The 20,046-nt window shown below is 48.8% G+C and overlaps 1 protein-coding gene across 1 annotated transcript; it reads right to left on the bottom strand.

Annotated features, from left to right (window-relative positions):
- Positions 1–5,971: 5,971 nt before the first annotated feature.
- Positions 5,972–6,406, bottom strand: LOC119977882 (late histone H2A.2.2-like). The gene has a single exon (XM_038819155.1). The coding sequence runs from the start codon at positions 6,376–6,378 to the stop codon at positions 5,992–5,994; it is 387 nt and encodes a 128-aa protein (XP_038675083.1). The 5' UTR covers positions 6,379–6,406; the 3' UTR covers positions 5,972–5,991.
- Between the last annotated feature and the right edge of the window lie 13,640 nt (positions 6,407–20,046).

Genomic DNA, 20,046 nt, shown 5'->3' with positions numbered 1-20,046 from the left:
TTGAATTGAAAGACTTTCTTTCCTTTAGACTCCCTGGAAGCGATAGTTAAATCTACTCAGCCCCTGGCTATTCTGCTTCACTTAAGTGGGCAAGACATTGCATTACTTCAGTGTCAAAACAGCTTTTAGCTGTGTGAAGTGGGGTAATTGAAATAATTCAATATTAAGATTAGCATTAAGATGAGCATTAACAGCTTTGAAACAGGCAAATCTAGTTATTAAAGCCCTTTCTCGGCATGATGGGAAATATAGCCAACACACAGACATGGAGCATATCATACTGTGGGAAGTGAACTAACACTCAAAAGTCATAAATTTAATGACCTACACAGGATGTTTGAACAATTGTTTAGGTGTCAGAGCCACAGGCTCAGAGGTGTAGATCGCAAACATTCTCAGCCTCCCAGGAGATAATGGAACATCTGCAACCTGTATAATTCCGCTCATTTACTGAAATGTGATAACCAAAAGATATAAATATGTTACACAGCCATTGCATCAGGAAGATACCCTCAGGAACCAAACTGTGTCTCCCTAGCATGCTTGAATAAAACGTTTTTGTTGCAGCTACTTACAGATTTGAGCGGTCGTATATTTACCAGAACACTCTGGTAATGACTGTCCTCCAACATGGCGGCATGGTAGCACAATGGTTAGCACTGCTGCATCACAGCACCAGGGACCCGGGTTCAATTCCGGCCTTAGGTGACTGACTGTGTGGGGTTGCACGTTCTCCCCTTGTCTGCATGGGTTTCCTCCGGGTGCTCTGGTTTCCTCCCACAGTCCAAAGATATGCAGAGTAGGTGGATTGGGCATGCTAAATTGCTCCTTAGTGTCCAACGGTTACGTGGGGTGAATAGGGATGGGCGAGGGTGGGGGCCTAGGTAGGGTGTCTTTCAGAGAGTCAGTGCAGACTTGATAGGCCGCATAGTCTGCTTCTGAACTGCAGGAATTCTCTGATTAGCAGGAGTATTGATGTCCAATTCTGACGAAGTCACACATTACTCAAAACGTTAACTCTTTCTCTTTCCGTAGATGTTATCAGACCTGTTCAGTATTTCCGACACTTTCTGTTTTATTTTAGAGTAGGTGGCAAGACTGGCATGAAAGACAGTCAGAATTTATTACAAACTCAGAAAGGTTTACTGAATGTGACAGTACTACACGAGTCCACCTCTGTGTCTCTCAGGTTGCAAGTTATGTAAGGGCCATACATCACATCATCCTGCATGTTTTCCACAACATTGATCTCCAGTTCAAAGTAGCTGTGGTGTGACTAAAACAGAATAATGCTGCCAATTCAGTCATTTTGCAGGCGACATTAATCTCACTTGGGGAGCCACAAGGTGAGAACAAACTTATCAATTCAGATGAGGATAACAGTGGAACTGTCAAGAATTGGAACTCGTGCCATATCTCAGTCAGTCCACATTTTACAAATTAATATTGCTATACAAGGTTAATGCACCTTTCAATGGTGGGACTTTTAAGCAATTTGCAGTGTAATGTATTGTGTAGTTTATAGATTCAGCTCCTGTCCTGAAGTCTGGTTCAATGGGATCACCAATCAGAGCTGTGGATGTATGGAGACTGTGACTGTGAGCAGCTTTCTGTTGAAGCACACAGGTAGCAAACAAATATTACACATTGGCAGAACTCCCAGCTTTGGGCTGATGCACAGCTCCCTCCTGTTGTGTGAATTCCTCCAGTATGTAAAGTACAAAAGAATTAATTCAGCCCAATTGGTTCATGCCTGTGTTTATCCTCCTGCCAAGCTGCTTCATCTGATCTTATTAGCATATCCTTCTATTCCTTTCTCCCTCACATATTTATCTCACTGTCTCTGAAATCCATTCATTCCAGTTGCCTGAACTACTCTTTGCAAGAGGGTTCCGCATTCTAACCATGGAGACCAGAGAACTCATTCACGATATTCCAAGGACTGAATTTTGCCCTGGAGGTCGCTCCGCTGGGGGGGAAAAAAACAAATAGAGAACAGAAGTCAATGTTCTCAATCGCAAGAGGCTAATTTTACTGAGCTGAGATGTAACTTAGCAAAAGTGGGCGACGAACAGCTTCTTAAAGATGCAGTAATGAGAGGCATTGAAGGAGAGTCCAGAATAAATATGTTCCGACAAAGGAAAAGTGTGGGACTCCCAAATCCAGACACTCCTGAATGTCGAAGAGCATACAGAGCAGGATAAAGAAAAAAAGGGATGCTTCATCAGATACCCAGATTTTATTATTATAAAAAGACTGGAGAAATATAGAAAATGCAGGGGTGTGAGAAAATTAGGAAAGCAGAAAAGAGGCCATAGCTGGAGTCAGGGTGAGTGATGCACTGGAGGGGAACTGTTGTCTGCAGTAACATATCGAGCACATTGCCAGCCCTTTGCTAAATGAAGGGAAGCAAAATAATGATGGAAAAATATACGGTAAACATTATTCAACTCCGATGAAACCAAATATGTTTTTGATCAGTATTTGATTGCTTTACTGGTAATTCAGGTCTCCCAATTGGCCACTTTACTGTGTAGCACTGCCCAGGCAAGAATTAGGGGCATATGAAGGGTCAACAGTAACAGTTTTGGAAAACATTAGTACAGCCTGCATTCCTATCTTTGTATCCACAAAATGTTTCCCTGGTCAAATGTACAAATTACTACCTTTTGGGAAATCAAGTTACATTTTTAGGCCATTCTACTAAAATGACAACAAACCTCATAAATCCAGCTGCGTTTTGGATGTGCAATCGATTTAAAGTAGAGTGGTTGAATGATGTAACATTTAAGAAATGGAATAGGTTAGAAATTGTAGTGTTGGTGGGGAGCCAATGCTGTTGGGAAGACGTAAACAGGACGCATACAATTTCTCCAACTGCAAAACACTGGGTTAGGAGTGCAACTCAGGAGAATGGGTCCTGTTGTCCTCATGGGCCAAATAGTTGCCTTCGGTGGATCCTGTGAAGTTGAAATTTGCTTGTTCATTCAAGTGGCTGACCCTGCCATATCTTAATGTTCCAATTTGGAATTGAAGGGCGCGATTCTCCGCTCCCACGCCGGGTTGGAGAATCGCGGGAGGGCTGCTCTGGCACGTTTTGTGATACACCGCTCGGAGAATTGCGGGCCGCCATTTTTCACGGCGACCCCCGATTCTCCGACCCGGATGGGCCGAGCGGCCTGCCGTTCCCGATCGGTTCACGCCAGCGGCAACCACACCTGGTCGCTGCCGGCGTGAATATGGCAGCAAAAGCTGTTTTGTGGCTTGTGGGGGCGGAGAGGGGAGTGAGCACCACGACCGTGCTCGGGAGGGGACTGGCCCGCGATCGGTGCCCACCGATCGTCGGGCCGGCGTCTAAAAGGGACGAACTCTTTCCCCTCCGCCGCCCCGCAAGATCAAGCCGCCACGTCTTGCGGGGCAGTGGAGGGGAAGACGGCAACCGCGCATGCGTGGATTTGAGCCGTCAGCCGTCGTGACGTCAGCCACGCATGCACGTGTTGGAGCCGGCCAACCTGCGCATGCGCGGCTGATGTCATTAGGCGCGCCGGCCGTGTCATTCTCGGCGCGCCGGGCCTTGACTCCAGCGACAAGGCCCCACGGCCGAGATTTACGGCACGGCCCTCCTAGCCCCCCGGGGGGGGGGAGAATAGGGGGCAAAGAGCGGCCTCCGACGCCGTCGTGATCCTCTCCGGGTTTCACGACGGTGTCGGGCCTTGCAGAGAATTCCGCCCGAAGTTTCAACAAGGTAACAATACTTAACCTCCGGACCTAGACAATTCATACAGTGCAAGCTACCCACAGGGTCAGAAATTTAACATAAATATGGCAAGTCACCTAAATTTTGAGCACTGGATTGCGAGGGTCAGAGACCACATGTGGCCCTAGGGCTCAAGGTAGAATGCATTTGACCTTTGGTGCAAAGTGCTGCACAGAGAAAGTTCAGGTTGTACATTCTGTTGAAATCAGAGATTTGAAGTTGTGCATTTGTTTGATTTGTGAGCCATTTAGATCAATGCAGGTGGTGAGGCTTTTCTGTTGTTCTTATCTATTGAATTCCCTGCAATAGAAGAAGGTGCTTTCTGGCTCGTAACCTCCGTGGAGTGCCGTTCAGAGTCAGATACCTGTAAATGAAGCCACTCCATTCTTGTCCGACTTTCTGATTCAGGCCAGGTGGGAATTGTATAGGGCAGTGAGAGAGCCCTCGTGGCCTTGAGTCAAGAGCTGGATTGGAGAAAAGGAAGCCATGCCCCTTTTTACAGCACTTTGAGGAACTAGGGAGAAGGTAAGTTTGTAACATATGTAGATTGTATGAGGGGTGGGGTCAGGTAGTCTGGGATGGTCAGGTGACTAGTGGGGGTTGGGGTCAGGTATTCAATGGGGGGGGGATTGAGATCAGGTGATTAGGAGGTGGTCAATGGTGAGGGGTCGGGTGGTCAGTAGAGGATGGTCAGTGCTCGGTAGTCATTGGGGAGAGGGGTGGTCAATGAACTGGAGTGGCATTGTCAGTGGGGACAGGTCAAGCAGTTAGTGGGGATGTGTCTTAGGTCAAACAGGGATGTTCATTGAGGGTTTTATCGTGCTCGGGGAGAGGTCAATGTGAGGGTCAGGTGGTCAGTGGAGGAGTGGTCAATAGGGGCGGTCAGGTAGTTAGGGGGGGCTTAGTCAGTGGTGGTGATGGACAAGTTAGCCAGGTGAGGTCAGGGTAGTCAGAGATCCCATCAAGAGGCGAGGGTAGCCAGAGCTCCCATGTGGGGGTCAGAATGTAGTCATTGGCCTGGGGTTTTAATTGGAGATTGGGGGCAGTGTAGGGTGATCTTTTGGGGGATTGGGGGTCCAGTGTGGGGTGGGGTTTGCCTTAACGGGTTGGGGTATAGGAAGTCAATACTTTTGTTCCCACAAGTTAGAAGTGGCTTTAATTCTTCTAATTTCTTCCTGGGTAACTATTACTGTAAGACGGTCTGAACCATCCACAATTTGTGATTTATATCATGCTTCTGGATGGTTACCAGTGCGGGGCAATTGGCCAATGGAAGTTTGAAGTTCCCAGGCAATTAGCATGCATTCCTTACATTGGGAGATCTGTGGGGGTGGGGTGGGGGAGTTCTACAGGGGAGGAGAAGTTGACGGGTTCCCCAAGCGCATCTTTGTTGTGATCCCCAGTTACTCGGCCACGTGGAACGGAAGTTAAAGCGTTCTGGCCTGCGATGACTAGAAATTACTGGATTCCTTTGCAAGATGACAACCTGGGCCATGTGGACAGCAGTAAAGCTGACAGCGTTTCACACTACATTCCTACCTCTCTCAGAGGCAGCAACAGGAAATTGCTCTCCTGTCTGCAGCACGGACCTGTAAGTGAGATAAGTGGGGAGGCCTAATGGTGAGGCACAATTCCAGAGAAACTACACCCCCATTGATCATAAAAACAGAAAATGCTGGAAAAACCCAGCAGATCTGGCTGCATGTGTGCAGAGAGAAACAGAGTTAACGTTTGGAGTCCCTATTACTCTTCTTCAGAGCTTTGACATCATGAGCTGAAGACATACCCCATTGAGATCTGCCTTCAGCTCAATGACTGTTCAGTGTGTGCAATGAAGTTAAATCTTTTCTTTCATCTTCTTCTAATGCCAGATCCAACTGAACAACCTATCATTCCACCCTGCCCACCAACACTCCTTGGCTCTGCCTGCCGTGCTCCACAATTCCCTGGTACCGTGTAGGGTTGTGGGTGGGTGGTGGGTGAGGGCAGAGCAGGACTGGGTTTGGCGGAGTTATATGGGGAGAGCAGGGTGGAGCGGAGCCTGGGTGCCAAAGATGGAAGGAAATGTGGGGGTGCAGTGCCAGAGGTACCAGCAGTTGGGAGGGCAAGTTAGCAATGCAGTAATTGTCTTATTCTTTAATGGGCGGTAGATGTCGCTGGCCAGGCCAGTATTGACTGCCCATTCCTAATTTCTCCTAAATTCCTAAGGGTTATTAGATTAAAGAATGGTCGCTTCACTTCTTGCTGCTCGCAGCGCTGCTTTTCTTGGGCAGCAGCACGGCCTGGATATTAGGCAGCACCCCGCCCTGAGCGATGGTTACCCCTCCCAGCAGCTTGTTGAGCTCCTCGTCATTGCGGACGGCAGGCTGCAGGTGTCTGGGGATGATGCGGGTCTTCTTGTTGTCCCGGGCCGCGTTCCCGGCCAGCTTGAGGATTTCAGCGGTCAGATACTCGAGCACAGCAGCCAGATAGACCGGGGCTCCGGCACCCACACGCTGGGCATAGTTACCCTTTCTCAGGTGCCTGTGAACACGGCCCACCGGGAACTGCAGTCCAGCCCGGGAGGAGCGAGACTTGGCCTTGGTCCGAACTTTAGCGCCGGTCTTTCCTCTTCCAGACATTGTCACAATCTCACAAACACTTTCATACAGAATCTGCCTCCCATCCATTGATTCCATCTACACCTCCCGCTGCCGGGGGAAAGCAGGCAGCATAATCAAGGATCCCTCCCACCCGGCTTACTCACTTTTCCAACTTCTTCCATTGGGCAGGAGATTCAGAAGTCTGAGAACGCGCACGAACAGACTCAAAAACAGCTTCTTCCCCACTGTCACCAGACTCCTAAATGACCCTCTTATGGACTGACCTCATTAACACTACACCCTGCATGCTTCATCCGATTCCAATGCTTATGTAGTTACATTGTATATATTGTGTTGCCCTATTATGTATTCTCATGTATTTTCTTGAATTCTGTTTAATTCCCTTTTCTTCCCATGTACTGAATGATCTGTTGAGCTGCTTGCAGAAAAATACTTTTCACCGTACCTCGGTACACGTGACAATAAACAAATCCAATCCAATCCAATCCAATTTCCCTTAAAGAGAAGATGATGAGCTGTTTGTTTAGGTCCTCAACTACTTAACTATTTACAACCTACATCGATGATTTGGATGAAGGGACAGAACGTATGGTTGCTAAAATTTGCCAATGGCAACAAGACAGGTAGGAAAATAAATTGTCAAGAGGAGGTAAAGTCTGAAAAGGGATAAGCACAGGTTAAATGAGTGGGTAAATAAAATGGCAGATGGAATATAATGGGCGCGATTCTCCGGAAAGATTTGTAAGTGTGATAGTGAGCGGGAATTGCTGCGAGCTTCCTGGCGCTCAGCACAGCGAGGGCGGCAACGCTATTCAACATTAATTGGTCCATTTAATGAGGCCCCACGGGCTTCTCGCCGTAAATGAGGCTTGCCAGCCGATTCGCCGAGACTACCCTCGCCAGCCTCCCGCTAACAAGGTCAAGCAGCATTTAAACAGCACTTGCACCGCCAACCCCACTCACTTTGCACCAATGGCACCGAGACGACAGGCCCCAAGATTCGGCGATGGAGACCTGGGGAGGCTCCTCAACCCGGTGGAGGCAAGAGGGATGCCCTGTTCCCCCTGAGGGTCCTGGAGGGTGAGTCACAGGGCAGCCAGTGCCACCTGGGATGAGATGGCAGAGGCCGTATGCTTGGGGAAAGTGACCAGGAGGACTGGCCTCCAGTGTTGTAAGAAGGTCAACGACCCACACCGGGCAGCATGGGTGACTTGATACCAACGCCACCAGCCACCCCCAAGACCTTTCCGCCCCCACACAAGCATCCACCACTCCAAACCCTCCATTCCGCCCCAACCCTCCCTTCACCCACCATCGCCCTTCAACCCCTCAAACCCCCCCCCCCCCCCCCCCCCCCCCCCACTCAGAATCACCCATGTGGCGAATGTTGCCCTCTCTGTGTCTCCTCAGGAAAAGCTCTCCCACAATCACCGGGAGAGGGGCCCAAACTGGCGTAAGCATGCCAGACATACCGATCCTCACCACCTTTGAGGAACGGGCCCTGGACGTATCAGGGGTGGCAGAGGGCAAAGTAGTCATCAATGCGGGGGTTGGTGGAAGCCTCAGAGGTGAGGATCCACCTGGCCTCACCCGGAGGACCTGTCACACTTGAGTTGTCATTGCCTTACTGACTGACCCATCCCTCCCACTGACCACATGTCCATTCTCCCGCAGGTCCTCCAGCCGACAGTGCCAGCTCATCCCAGGCGGCCTCCTCTCCTGCCTCCCAGGAGAACATCTCGGAGGAGAGCTCTGCAGAAGGCACGATCGACACATCACAGCTGTCACCCCCACGCTCTGCCAGCGAGCAGACACACACCTAGGTGGGAAATATTCGTGATCAGGCTTCTGGGGCACAATCTGGTGAGCAGCACACAGTTGCTGATGTAAATCAGGTGGAGGCAGGAACACCAGGCGAGACAGCAGTGGGAAGACTGCTGGATCCTAGGACCCAGCGGGGTCCCAGCCTGATGCTGAGCCTGTGGAACAGGGTTACCCAGAGCTGTTGGAGACGATAAGGTGCGGCCGGGACATTCATAGGGAGATGTCAGCATCACTCCAGCAGGTTCATAGCCGATAGGAAGAGTCCCAGAGGCTACAGGTGCAATGAGTGGCACCGAGACAACATAGCTAGTGTGGTGATGGCAATGAAGTGCCTGGTGCACAATGTCCACACCATTAGTGAAGGTGTCCAAGGCGTTGCGCAGACTGTGACGGCCATGGCTGAGGGTCTCGGCAAAATATCCGACTTGCTGTGGGATGTGACCCAGTACCAGGCTGATCTTAATGAGGTGCTGCGGGAAATGTACTGCTCTCAAATTGGGAATGGCCGAGGGGCTGTGGAGCTTGTCCCAGTCACAGGTGGGCATGGCTGAGGCACTGCAGTGCGTGGCCCAGTCACTGAGCAGCATCGCTGAGGGCGACTACACCATGTTGCAGACCATGGGGAGCCGCCAGAGATGGCAGAGCCAGATGTTGCAGGGGCAGTTGGGACTTGAATCAGCTGCTCCTCCATCCCGAGGTGAACCCCATTAGACACCGAGTGGGAGGAGGAGGCACTAGGTGCTAACCCCGACCCGTCCCATGGAGTGGGGTTGGTGGGCACCAGCTCTCCTGAGCTCCACTCCTCATATAAGACCTCATCTCACAGTCATCACACGGGACAGGGCGGCACGGCTGTGCATGTGCCGCCGACAAGTGAGCCGGGGCCCTCCGGCACCAGAGCCCCCAGAGGACGGCCGCCAGGGGCATCGAATGCCACAGAACGAGGTAAGCAGCTGGCTGCCTCTACTTCTGATGTGCATCCGGGGGACACACCTACGTAGTGGTAGAGCGAGGAACGTTAAGCATGTTGAGGATCGCTGAGGGCACCGGGGGGGGGAGGTAGGGAAGTGTAGATGGGGGTGAGGGAGGAGGGGCTGATGGGTGGTGGGAAGAGTGGGCCGGCGTCACCAGGAGTGCAGAATTGTATGACACCTGTGAAACATTAAAAACCATTGAGCACAACCACTATGATGCCTCTGTCACTTTCTTCTCCTACGGGGGCTAAACTCCGAACCCTTGGCCCATCTTTCCAGGCATCCCCCCCCCCCCCCCACCCCCTCTCCCTGTGGCACTCACCCAACCTCTGGCCGTGGACATGTGCCCGGTGTTGGGGCCCATCCCCTGGGTGGGCGAAGCTTGGCCGCTGCGTGTGTTGTGTTGCCTCCTTCAGTGATGTGGAGATGCTGGCGTTGGACTGGGGTGGGCACAGTAAGAAGTCTTACAACACCAGGTTAAAGTCCAACAGGTTTGTTTCGAATCACTAGCTTTCGGAGCACTGCTCCTTCCTCAGGTGAATGAAATGGTAGGATCTGTGGCGCTAACAATTGTACACAAAGACTCGAGTGAAGTACAAGGGAGGCTTTATTACAGTGAGATGCTATTCCTCCGGCGGCAGCTGTAGAATGGCATCTCAGTGAAACTTACGAATATTTATACAGCTCCCTGTGGGCGGAGCTAGCTGGCAGGGGCTTACCAGAGAAACCTGTAATACAGGTACGGCCATACATCCCCCTACTGCAAGCACACATATATACAGTGGTTGGATCACCACAGGAGCAGTGCTCCGAAAGCTAGTGTTTGAAGCAAACATGTTGGACTTTAACCTGGTGTTGTAAGACTTCTTACTGTGCCTCCTTCAGTGTTCAAGCACAGTGTCCAGGCATCAAAGTGTGATTGGGATGCTAGGCAATGACTCCCACATGCTACATGGCCCGCCCACCCACGAGAATCCACTTGGGTTGTGTGAAGTGCTCACTTAACCATAATTACCAGTTCCCGATTAGCAATAGCCCTGAGCCGCATGGCCAGAGACCTCGGCAGTTGGTGAGGGTTATGGGTGGTCATTGGGGCAGGCAGGTAGGGGCTAGGTTCACCCCCAGAACAGGTACAAACGATCCAGGGGTTGGCATACTGGTGCCGGGCTCGGTTGCCCCCCCCCCCTCCCAGCAGCTAACCCCCTCCCCCTTTTCCCATGGCAGCCCACCCCTCCAGAGCGTGTCCCCCCCCACCCAGCCGTGGGTCCCCACTCCTCGCCGAGGACAGGGGCAGCAAGCCCAGTGCCCCCGGGCTCTTTGCCTGTGAGCAAAGATGGCCACTCACTTCCTCGGCTCCCCACAGAAGCCCTTCCGGCAGGTAGACGTTTTTCAAAAGGAGTATAATTGGCGCCAGCGTGAGCACTTGCATTCAAGCAGCCACTGCAACAAAGATCTGAAGTTTGACTGGGGATGGAGGACAAGGTGAGGCCAGGACGTTATTTGAAGACAGGAAGGGCAATATGGAAGGAGGGCTGTATAAGGTGGGGGGTGCAAGGGCAAGGGCACATGATGACAGGCAGAGGGGCAAGGGAGAGAGTGAAGAAGATGAACAATGGAAGGCAGAGGGAAGACCGAGGGGAGAGGAACTGGACCCCGAAAAGGCTGAATGAAAAGGACACAAAGAAGGGGGGTCATAGCGACATTGCATTGTTTACTGGAAGTGGATAGGTGAAGACTACAGATGAGGTGGGTAGAGGTCCAAGGGCAGCATGGGGGGTCATAGAGATATTGCATTGTTTACTGGAAGTGGATAGGTGAAGGCTACAGATGAGGTGGGTAGAGGTCCAAGGGCAGCATGGGCACCTCGTAGGTGATGGGCTCGGGGGGGAAGTTGGATGGGCTCGGGAGGAAGGTGGTTGATTCAAGGAACAGACATCTTCCTGAGGCTGTTAGCCTTTTCCCTCTGGGTTGCTGACATCCTGCACGATCTGGTCGGGTGGAGAGAGTTATATGAGCCTACTGGGCTGGCATTTAAATATAGGGTCAGGGCATCGAGGCAGACTTGATGGGCTGAATGGCATCCTCCTGCACTGTAGTGATTCTATGATTTTAACCCTCCAGCAGATAGAGGGCAGATGAATCAGCTGCCTGCCCACCAGGAGAGTGGGAGGGAAACCCGCTCGTGCATAATTAATGATCTTCCTAGCTCAGAATCTGGCATGGGATTCCGCCATTTTGATCAGTGGAACAGGAGATTACAGAGCTGCCCACCACTGTACTTCGTCTGAACATTGAGAATCCCGCCCTATGTGTATCACAAACAGCAGAAGCAGCAAGTGATAGACAGAGCTCAGCGATCCCACAACCAACAAAGCAGATCTCAGTTCTGCTGTGCTGCCAGTCATCAATGGTGGTGGACCTTTCAACAATTAATTCGAGGAGGAGGCTCCACAAATATCCCCATCCTCAATGATGGAGGAGTCCACCCATTGGTGCAAAAGACAAGGCTGTAGCGTTTGCAGCCTTTTTCTGCCAGAAGTGCCGAGTGGATGATCCATCTCAGACTCAGGGATCCGTAGCAGTACAGATGTCAGTCTTCAGCCAATTCAATTCACTCAACATGATAAATGGCCGAAGGATACTGAAAAGCTAAGGGCCCTGACAAAATTCTTGTGCTCCATTGAGAAAAACATGTCTGGCTGGTAACGGAAGTTGCATTGCATATTCGTGCCCTTCAACACAATTAGAACAGAGGCTATGGATGGTACATATATATTTTTCATATTCTTGCACAGGATGTGGACATTTATTGCCAATCACTAATTGCCCTTCTGAAGATGGTGGTGAGCGACTTTCTTGAACCGCTGCAAACCCATGTGGTGTAGTTGCACTCAGGGAAGCGGAGCGGCCGTTAGATTGCACCCTTCTTTTGACAACATAAACAGTGTTTATGTGAAGTATCAACCTGCACCTGTAAAGGACTCAAAGTCAATTGGAAAATAGTCAGCTGCTATTTGCAGACAATTATGAACAATGTGGGCACTACAACAAATACCAAAGATCTCTTTGCCTATTTTGACTTGCAGTTCTCTCCATACAGTGTTTTCCCAGTGTTTAGCACTATGAAAATTTGTATTGGGGTCGTGGGCAAATAGCTCATCAAGTTTCATCAAAAGAATCTCATCACCTGATGTAGAAGTTCATGCTGCGCTTAGAAGTTGCGCCTGGCGCTATAAAATTTCGGTGTGCACATTGACCAGGAAATGTAGGCTTGTGGTTAAGAGTAGAGGAGAACCCATTCAAGACTTCTCAACTAGCGTGTTGAGTAAAGGGAGCGTCTTAGACTGCTGCAACTCAAAAGTAAATTTGAGCAAGGAATGGAGCATTTTAAGATGTATGAGGAAATTCTTATATGTGGTTACAGATTCAAAGATTGTGAATACATTACCCACGCATGTCCAGAATAGGAGTCTAGGGCCCTGCATCCGCGATCTTGAATCTGCAGCACAAACTATAATGTTGGCCGTGTCAGCAATCTTGTAAATTGGGCCCTAGCTATTAATTCAGCCTGCAAGCTGTGAGCTGAAATAAAGTGCATTGAAGCTATCCTGATCAAGTTTGCTGTGTAATGTACAATCTCGCAATTGGGCCAAAACTGCCACTTTTGGGCCTAAAAAGTATTTGAACGACCTCAAATTTAATATCCCCCACAGGCTATCCATCCTTGACCTTCCTTGTTCTTCCACTTGACACTCTTCCCCCCCCCCCCCCCCCCCGCCCTTTTTCAGTCGCATAAAACCCATCACATTTCTATCCCTCCTCAGCTCTGAGGAAGAGACATATGAACTCAAAACATTAACTCTGTTCCCCTCGTCACAGGTGTTGCCAGACCTGCTAAGTTTTGCCAGCATGTTCTGTTTTGGTTTCTGCCTCAAATTACCCTGCAAAGGCAAAGTATCTCAAAGCCTTGAGCAACAGGTTAATGTAGCCATTTCACTGTGTTGCTATGCAACGGATGCTCAATTGGTGTTTTCCATTAACCGAATGTTACATAGGCTGTATATCCCAATGATTGGCAGATTGAATCAAGCAGAATGTTCGGAAAAAGCAGCTTGAAGACTGTATTCAACCAGCCTGGGCTATCAAAACCCAAAACAAAACATCTACTGTTTGAAGCCATTCCATGATGGGCAGCACTTGCTGAACAATCCTGAGTGTGCTCAAAGCCACATTAACAACTAATTCAAGATAATCAATCCAGTTCGCAATGTCGCTAATTTTCGTTTGCTATACACGATATATACTCTTACGCAGGAATTCATTCTTGGCAAACAAAAGATGTTCACCTTATTCTTTTTCAAATAAACAGGGAATTTGGGGAGCCTATAATTCCCTGTTGCTTTCTCCATGGCCAATCTTTGGTCAATCAGGGTTGACTTGCCAATCAATCAGTAACATTTTCTACTGTAGTATAAGCATGGCATGGGGAACGCAGTGGTTAGCACTGCTGCTGCACAGCGCCGGAGGTGCAGGATCAATTCTGGCCTTGGGTCACTGTCTGTATGGAGTTTGTGCTTTCTCTCCATGCCTGTGTAGGTTTCCTCCGGGTGCTCCAGTTTCCTTCCACAGTTCAAAGATGTGCAGGTTATGTGGATTGGCCATGATAAAATTGCCTCTTAGTGTCCAGGGATGTTTAGGTTAGGTGGGATTAAGGGGATATAGTGGGGGAGTGGGCCTAGGTAGCGTACTCTTTCAGAGGGTCGGTGCAGATTTGATGGACTGAATGGCCTCCTCCTGCACTGTAGGGATTCTACGATTCTATGAAATGGTTGTGATTGTTTGAAATTTAGTATTTATGCTGTTGTGCTGCTGAGAGCAAAAGGAAAAGGTTTGGAAACATTTCTTTCTTTTCGGGCAATACAATCGACATCAGAAGGCAGAAAACACAGGACAGTTTACTTTTTAAGAAAATGTCTGAGCATCCCTGTAATTGGGCTTAACTATGGGGCTGCCCCTTTAAAATATGGGGCATATGGTCACTCTCGATAGAAAGTGATATAGAAATGAAATATCAGGGCGGGATTCTCTGTCCCACCGCACCCGCGGTACAAACCCGCCGGCAGCAGGACCCTCCCTTCTGCCAGCTGGCCAATGGGGTTTCCCATTGTGGGCACCCCCACACCAGCGGGTATTACGCGGGCGTGAGTGCACTGCCGGCGAAACAGAGGATCCCACCAACGGAGAATCCAGCCCCAGAACTCCCCTCTATTTGTAAATGTAACAAATTAACATACTAGAGGGCCACGTTTATGAAGTACAGAATTCACTTTCCATTTTATTAGAATTAGCATTTGGCAAAACTGTCCAATAAAACTGAGGTATTTTCAGTATTATATTTTAAAAACTATCTTCATACCACCCAAAGTGTAATTATGTTACAAGATGACCTCCCACATCCTAAACTACTGCCTAACCACTACTGGTCTCGTCTTTCAAAGATCACAAGTCAGAATTTATTTAATATTCTCCTGGTCAAACTGCAAATTGGCATTCTGTCTCTGCAAAGTGACACCGCGCTATAGTTCCTTCAATATGTTTTCTTTGGAGCTTCCAAAGTTCTTAACTTACTATTTCTTGGAATGAGAGTGACATATGCTGGTCTTGGAGTCCTCAAGTTACATCTCTGGTATTCTGGGCACATGTTCAAAAATGTCAGATCCTGAAGGTTGCACATTTTACTCAGTCAAATTCACATCATCTGTCTAACACATGATCATTGCTGGTGCATTGGGAGAGAATCGGTCATCTAACTGCTTCAAAAGAATAGATGATGCAAAATATAATTTTTAGAAATTGGGGAGGAAATACAGAGGGCACAAGTTTCATTCATTTGTTCATTCATTCACATCTACTGATGCTTTGCATGCCCACATGCAGAGCTGAAGTGCGGGAGATGCTGTTGGCCACTTTCCCCATGCCCTGCACGGCAACTAGAGTGGACATGCCAGTGCGTCCCCTATATGCACCTGAAGTCTCTGAGACAACATCAGAATACTAAAATTAGGGGCAGCACTGTGACGCAGTGGTAGCACTGCAGTCTCATGGCGCCGAGGTCCCAGGTTCGATCCCAGCTCTGGGTCACTACCCATGTGGAATTTGCACATTCTTCCTGTGTTTGCGTGGGTTTCGCCCCCACAACTCAAAGATGTAGGTAGGTGGATTGAACACGCTAAATTGCCCCTTCATTGGAAAAAATGAATTGGGTACTCTAAATTTTTTTTTTAAATACTAAAATTAACCAACAATTATACAGAGAAAGCTTTCCTTATTCAAGTCCAGATGACCCTTTGTCAAAGCTAACAGACAGAGAAAGTGGGAAATATTTATACTGTGGAGTGAGAATGAAAGATGATTCATAGCCACAGAAACCCAGGGAAACGGGGTGCTAATAGCCACAGAAACCATGGGGAAAGTGAGCTAATGGCAGTCCCCAGAGAGAACAAAAGATGTGAAAGGCCAAACAGCAGAGAAACTAACATCAGTGGGTAAATTGTGACAGATGTAGATGTGGGGGGAGGGGAAGGGGGAAGCAAAGGGGAGAAAGGGTAAAGAAAGGTGGATAAGATGGGGGGGGGGTAAATATATATAAAGAAAGACAAGAGAGAACAAAATGGTAAAAGACCGTTAAAGTGAAATGGGATGAAAACAAATGGGTCAAGGTGGGGTAAAGCTAATCATCTGAAGTTGTTGAATTCAATGTTGAGACTGGAAGGCTGTAATGTGCCTAATTGGAAGGTGAGACGTTGTTCCTCCAGTTTGCGTTGAGCTTCACTAGAACATTGCAGCAGGCCAAGAACAGACATGAGGGCTTGGGAGCAGGGTCTTGTGTTAAAATGACAAGAAAAGGGAAGGTCAGGGTCCTGAATGCGCACAGACCGAAGGTGCTCAGAAAAGCGACCACCCAGTCTGCGTTTGGTCTCTCCGATATAGAGGAGACCACATTGGGAGCAGTGAATGCAATAGACCAAATCGGAAGAGGAGCAAGTGAAACACTGCTTAACCTGGAATGAGTGTTTTGGGCCTGGGACGTTAAGCCGGCCTGACCTCCAACACCTACAATTTCAGGTAACATTCCAAACACCACTTCCCAGTATCTCTCCAACTTCTCACAACCCCAGAACATGTGCACATGATTCACTGGCCCTCACCCACACTTCTCGTACTCGTTGGCCACCCCTTGAAAGAACCTACTCATCCTCGTCCGAGTCATAGGTACCCTATGCACCACCTTGAACTGAATTAAGCTCATCCGCGCACAAAAGTAGGTTGAATTCACCCTGCGCACTGCCTCACACCACAGTCCTCAATCTATTTTCCCCCCAACTCCTCCTCCCACTTTCTCTTAATCCTCACCACTTGCACCCCACCCCACCCCACTCCCCCAACCACCCATATATATCCCCAATCCTACCCTCTCCGGACTCGTTCGGGAGCAGCAGTTGCTCCAAAAGGGTATACCCCGGCAACCTGGGAAACACTCTCCACTCCTTTCTTACAAAGTCCCGCACCTGTATGTATCTAAATTCACACACCCCCACCCCTCCTCAGCAACTCAAACCAGACCTGCAAACTGCCCTTCCAGATACAAGTCCCTCACCCTCTTCTGTCCTGCCTCTCTTTACTTCCTGTATATCCCATCCATCTCCCCCAGCCTAAACCTGTGGTTCCCGCACAGTGGCATCTCACTGACATCCCCTCCTCAGCTGATTCCACATGCTGACCGTCGACTTGACCACTGGGCTCCCGGTATATTTCCCTGGAACTAACGGCACCGGAGCCGTTACCATGGCCCTCAAACTGGATCACCTACAGGACTCCTCCTCCATCCTAACCTGCTCCGCCCCCCCCCCCCTCCCCCCCCACCATCGCCGCACCTTCTCCACATTCACTGCCCAATAAAAGTGCAGCAGGTTTGGGGGCACCACCCCCCCTTTCTGCCCCTACCTCCAGAGCAGGACCCCCTTTACCCTTGGCACCTTCCCCGCCCACTTAAACTCTGAAATCACCATCGTCAATTTCCGAAAGAAGGCCTTTTGGAGAAAGATCGGAGGGTCTAGAAAACAAACAGGAACCTTGGCAGAGACCTATGTCCTTAGCCGATGCTGGAAAATGTAGCTATAGGCTGCCAATAGCAAAACAAGTGCTGTACTGCTGAAGAGATCGGAGGAATTGGTTTGTCCTTGCAGAGGAGTCCCAGCAATGGTTTGTGGTCTGTTATAATGGTGAAATGGCGGCCGTACACATGCTGGCGGAATTTCTTGACGCCGTAAATTACAACTAGGCCTTCTTTTTTGATCTGTGCATACTTCGGTTCTGCGTCAGTGAGATTTCAGGAAGTGAAGGTGATGGATCTCTCTGAACCATCCTCCATCCTATGGGACAGAACCGCAACTCTACCATAAGGCGAAATGCCGCAGGTCAAAATGATTTGTTTGCTTGGATTGAAATGGGCCAACAAGCTGGAAGAATGTAGGGCCTGTTTAACGTGGTAGAAAACCTGTTCTTGTGGTTCTTTCCAATGCCAGCATTGATGCTTCTTTAAAAGAAGGTGTAGTGGTGCCAACGTAGTTGCCAAATTAGGGATGAACCAACTGTAGTAGTTTACCATCCCTAAAAATTATATGCGCTCTGTGACATTCTTTGACTTAGGGACTTCTTTGATGGCCCTCACTTTGTCCTCAAAAGGCCTTTTGAATCCACCTTGAAAGCTAAGTATGTGATCTCACTGGTCTGGAATGTACACTTCTCAAGCTTCAATCTGATGCCAGCACCTCTGTATTTTCTTAGAACTTCTTCCAAGCTGGTTAGGTGCTCTTCATGTGATGTACCTCTCACTAATATGCCATCTAGGTACACCATAACCTACATGATGTCTTTGAGCAGATTTTCCTTGGTGTGTTGAAACATTGCACAGGCGGAAGAGATACCAGAAGGTAACCTGGTAGGCCTAATAAGTCTTTGTGTGTATTAATGATCGCATACTTCTGGGAATCTTCGTCCAGTTCCGATTGTATATAAGTGTGACTTAAATCAAGTTTCATGTATGTGAGGCCTCCTGCCAACCTCACAAAAAGATCTTCTATCAGCAGAATGATATTTGTCGAGTTGGGCTGTGCGAGTAATCGTAAGGTTGTAGTCCCCACAGATTCTGATTGAGCGGTCTGGTTTTAAAACAGGGATGATGGGGGCTGCCCACTCAGAATGTTGCACGTGTTTTATAATCCCCAATTCTTCCAAATGTTTTAACTCAGCTTCAACCTTGTGGTACAAGATGTAAGGGATGGGCCATGCCCTGAGGAACCTCTAAGCGGATTCAAAGTTGATGTAAATCTTGGCATTTAGCACTCAAAACTCAGCCTCGGTCAACCTGAAGCACCTCTTTATAATTGCATTAGACGGGGCGACACGGTGGCACAGTGATTAGCATTGCTATTAGCATTGCTGCCTACGGCGCTGAGGACCCGGGTTCGAATCCCGGCCCTGGGTCACTGTCTGTGAGGAGTTTGCACGTTCTCCCTGTGTCTGCGTGGGTTTCACCCCCACAACCCAAAGATGTGCAGGTTAGGTGGATTGGCCACGTTAAATTGCCCCTTAATTGGAAAAAATGAATTGGATATTCTAAATTTTAAAAAAAATAATTGCATTTGACTTCCTGGAAAATTATATCTGAAATCTTGAAAATTTCCAACCAGTTTAGCTTGATTTGGCACATCCAATCTCACCCCACGAGACTTGTCCACGGTCTTTCCATGACGATCAAGGGTAACTGGGCATCATGTTGCTGATGTGACATGGTAGGTGTCCCCAAAATCTTCAGGGTATCCCCTATATATGTCACCAACTTGGCTGTTGTACTGTTTAGCCTCAAAGGCTGAACTCCTCTTCGAAGGTATTTGAAAGTTTGTTCACCCACCATTGTGGCCGACGCCCCTGGGTTGACCTCCACCCTTAATGGTCACCCGTTGACCATGAGGACTATTTCTATTGTGGCTGTTTTGCTCACTTTCCCCATATTCACAATTTAAATTTCAGATTCTTCATCAGAAGTCTTCTCCACTTTATTCAGTGGAGACACAGTTTATTTTTGGTTTAAGCTTGGTGCACTTGCTTGGCACGGCAACTTGCCTGAATGTGGCCCTTCCTATTGCACCTAAAACTGAAGAATTCTCTGCAGTGACACACTTCTTGGGGGTGATCTGCCCAAAGAAGTGTGTCACTCATCATTTGTCATAATTCCTGGGTTGACATCCCGTTTTTTGCCCTCTCCTCTGACTGTGATCCTGCTCCTGGGATAGTGGCTGAACTTCCTCTGTGTCAGTCCATCTGGGTGTGCACTTTGCAGCTATTCCACCTCATTCTCTTGCATGCATTGAAGTTCTGACGTGCCCTTCTCAGTGCATTAAGTTGCTTGGCTATTTCAATTGCCTTATCCATGGAAATCTTTGTCTCAGCCAGCAGTTTCCTTTGCACCTCGATGCTATTGATGCCGCATACCAGGCAGACATGCAGCATGTCACTCAACACTGCGCAAAATTTGCAATGTTGGCCATTTGGCTGAGTTATAATAATAATATTTATTGTCACAAGTAGGCTTACATTAACACTGCAATGAAGTTACTGTGAAAAGCCCCTAGTCGCCACACTCCGGCACAGAGGGAGAATTCAGAATGTCCAAATTACCTAACAGCCATCTTTCGGGACTTGTGGGAGGAAACCCACACAGACACGGGCAGAACATGCAGACTCCATACAGACCTGACCCAAGCCAGGAATCGAACTTGGGACCCTGGAGTTATGAAGTAACAGTGTTAACCACTGTGCTACCATG

The sequence above is a fragment of the Scyliorhinus canicula genome, chromosome 1 (assembly GCF_902713615.1).
Source record: "Scyliorhinus canicula chromosome 1, sScyCan1.1, whole genome shotgun sequence".
In the NCBI taxonomy this organism is placed as follows: Eukaryota; Metazoa; Chordata; class Chondrichthyes; order Carcharhiniformes; family Scyliorhinidae; genus Scyliorhinus; species Scyliorhinus canicula.
This window is presented reverse-complemented; position numbering and strand designations above follow the sequence as displayed.

Excerpts from the sequence above, each read along its gene's own strand:
- LOC119977882 (XM_038819155.1), bottom strand. The coding sequence starts at position 6,378 with ATGTCTGGAAGAGGAAAGACCGGCGCTAAAGTTCGGACCAAGGCCAAG.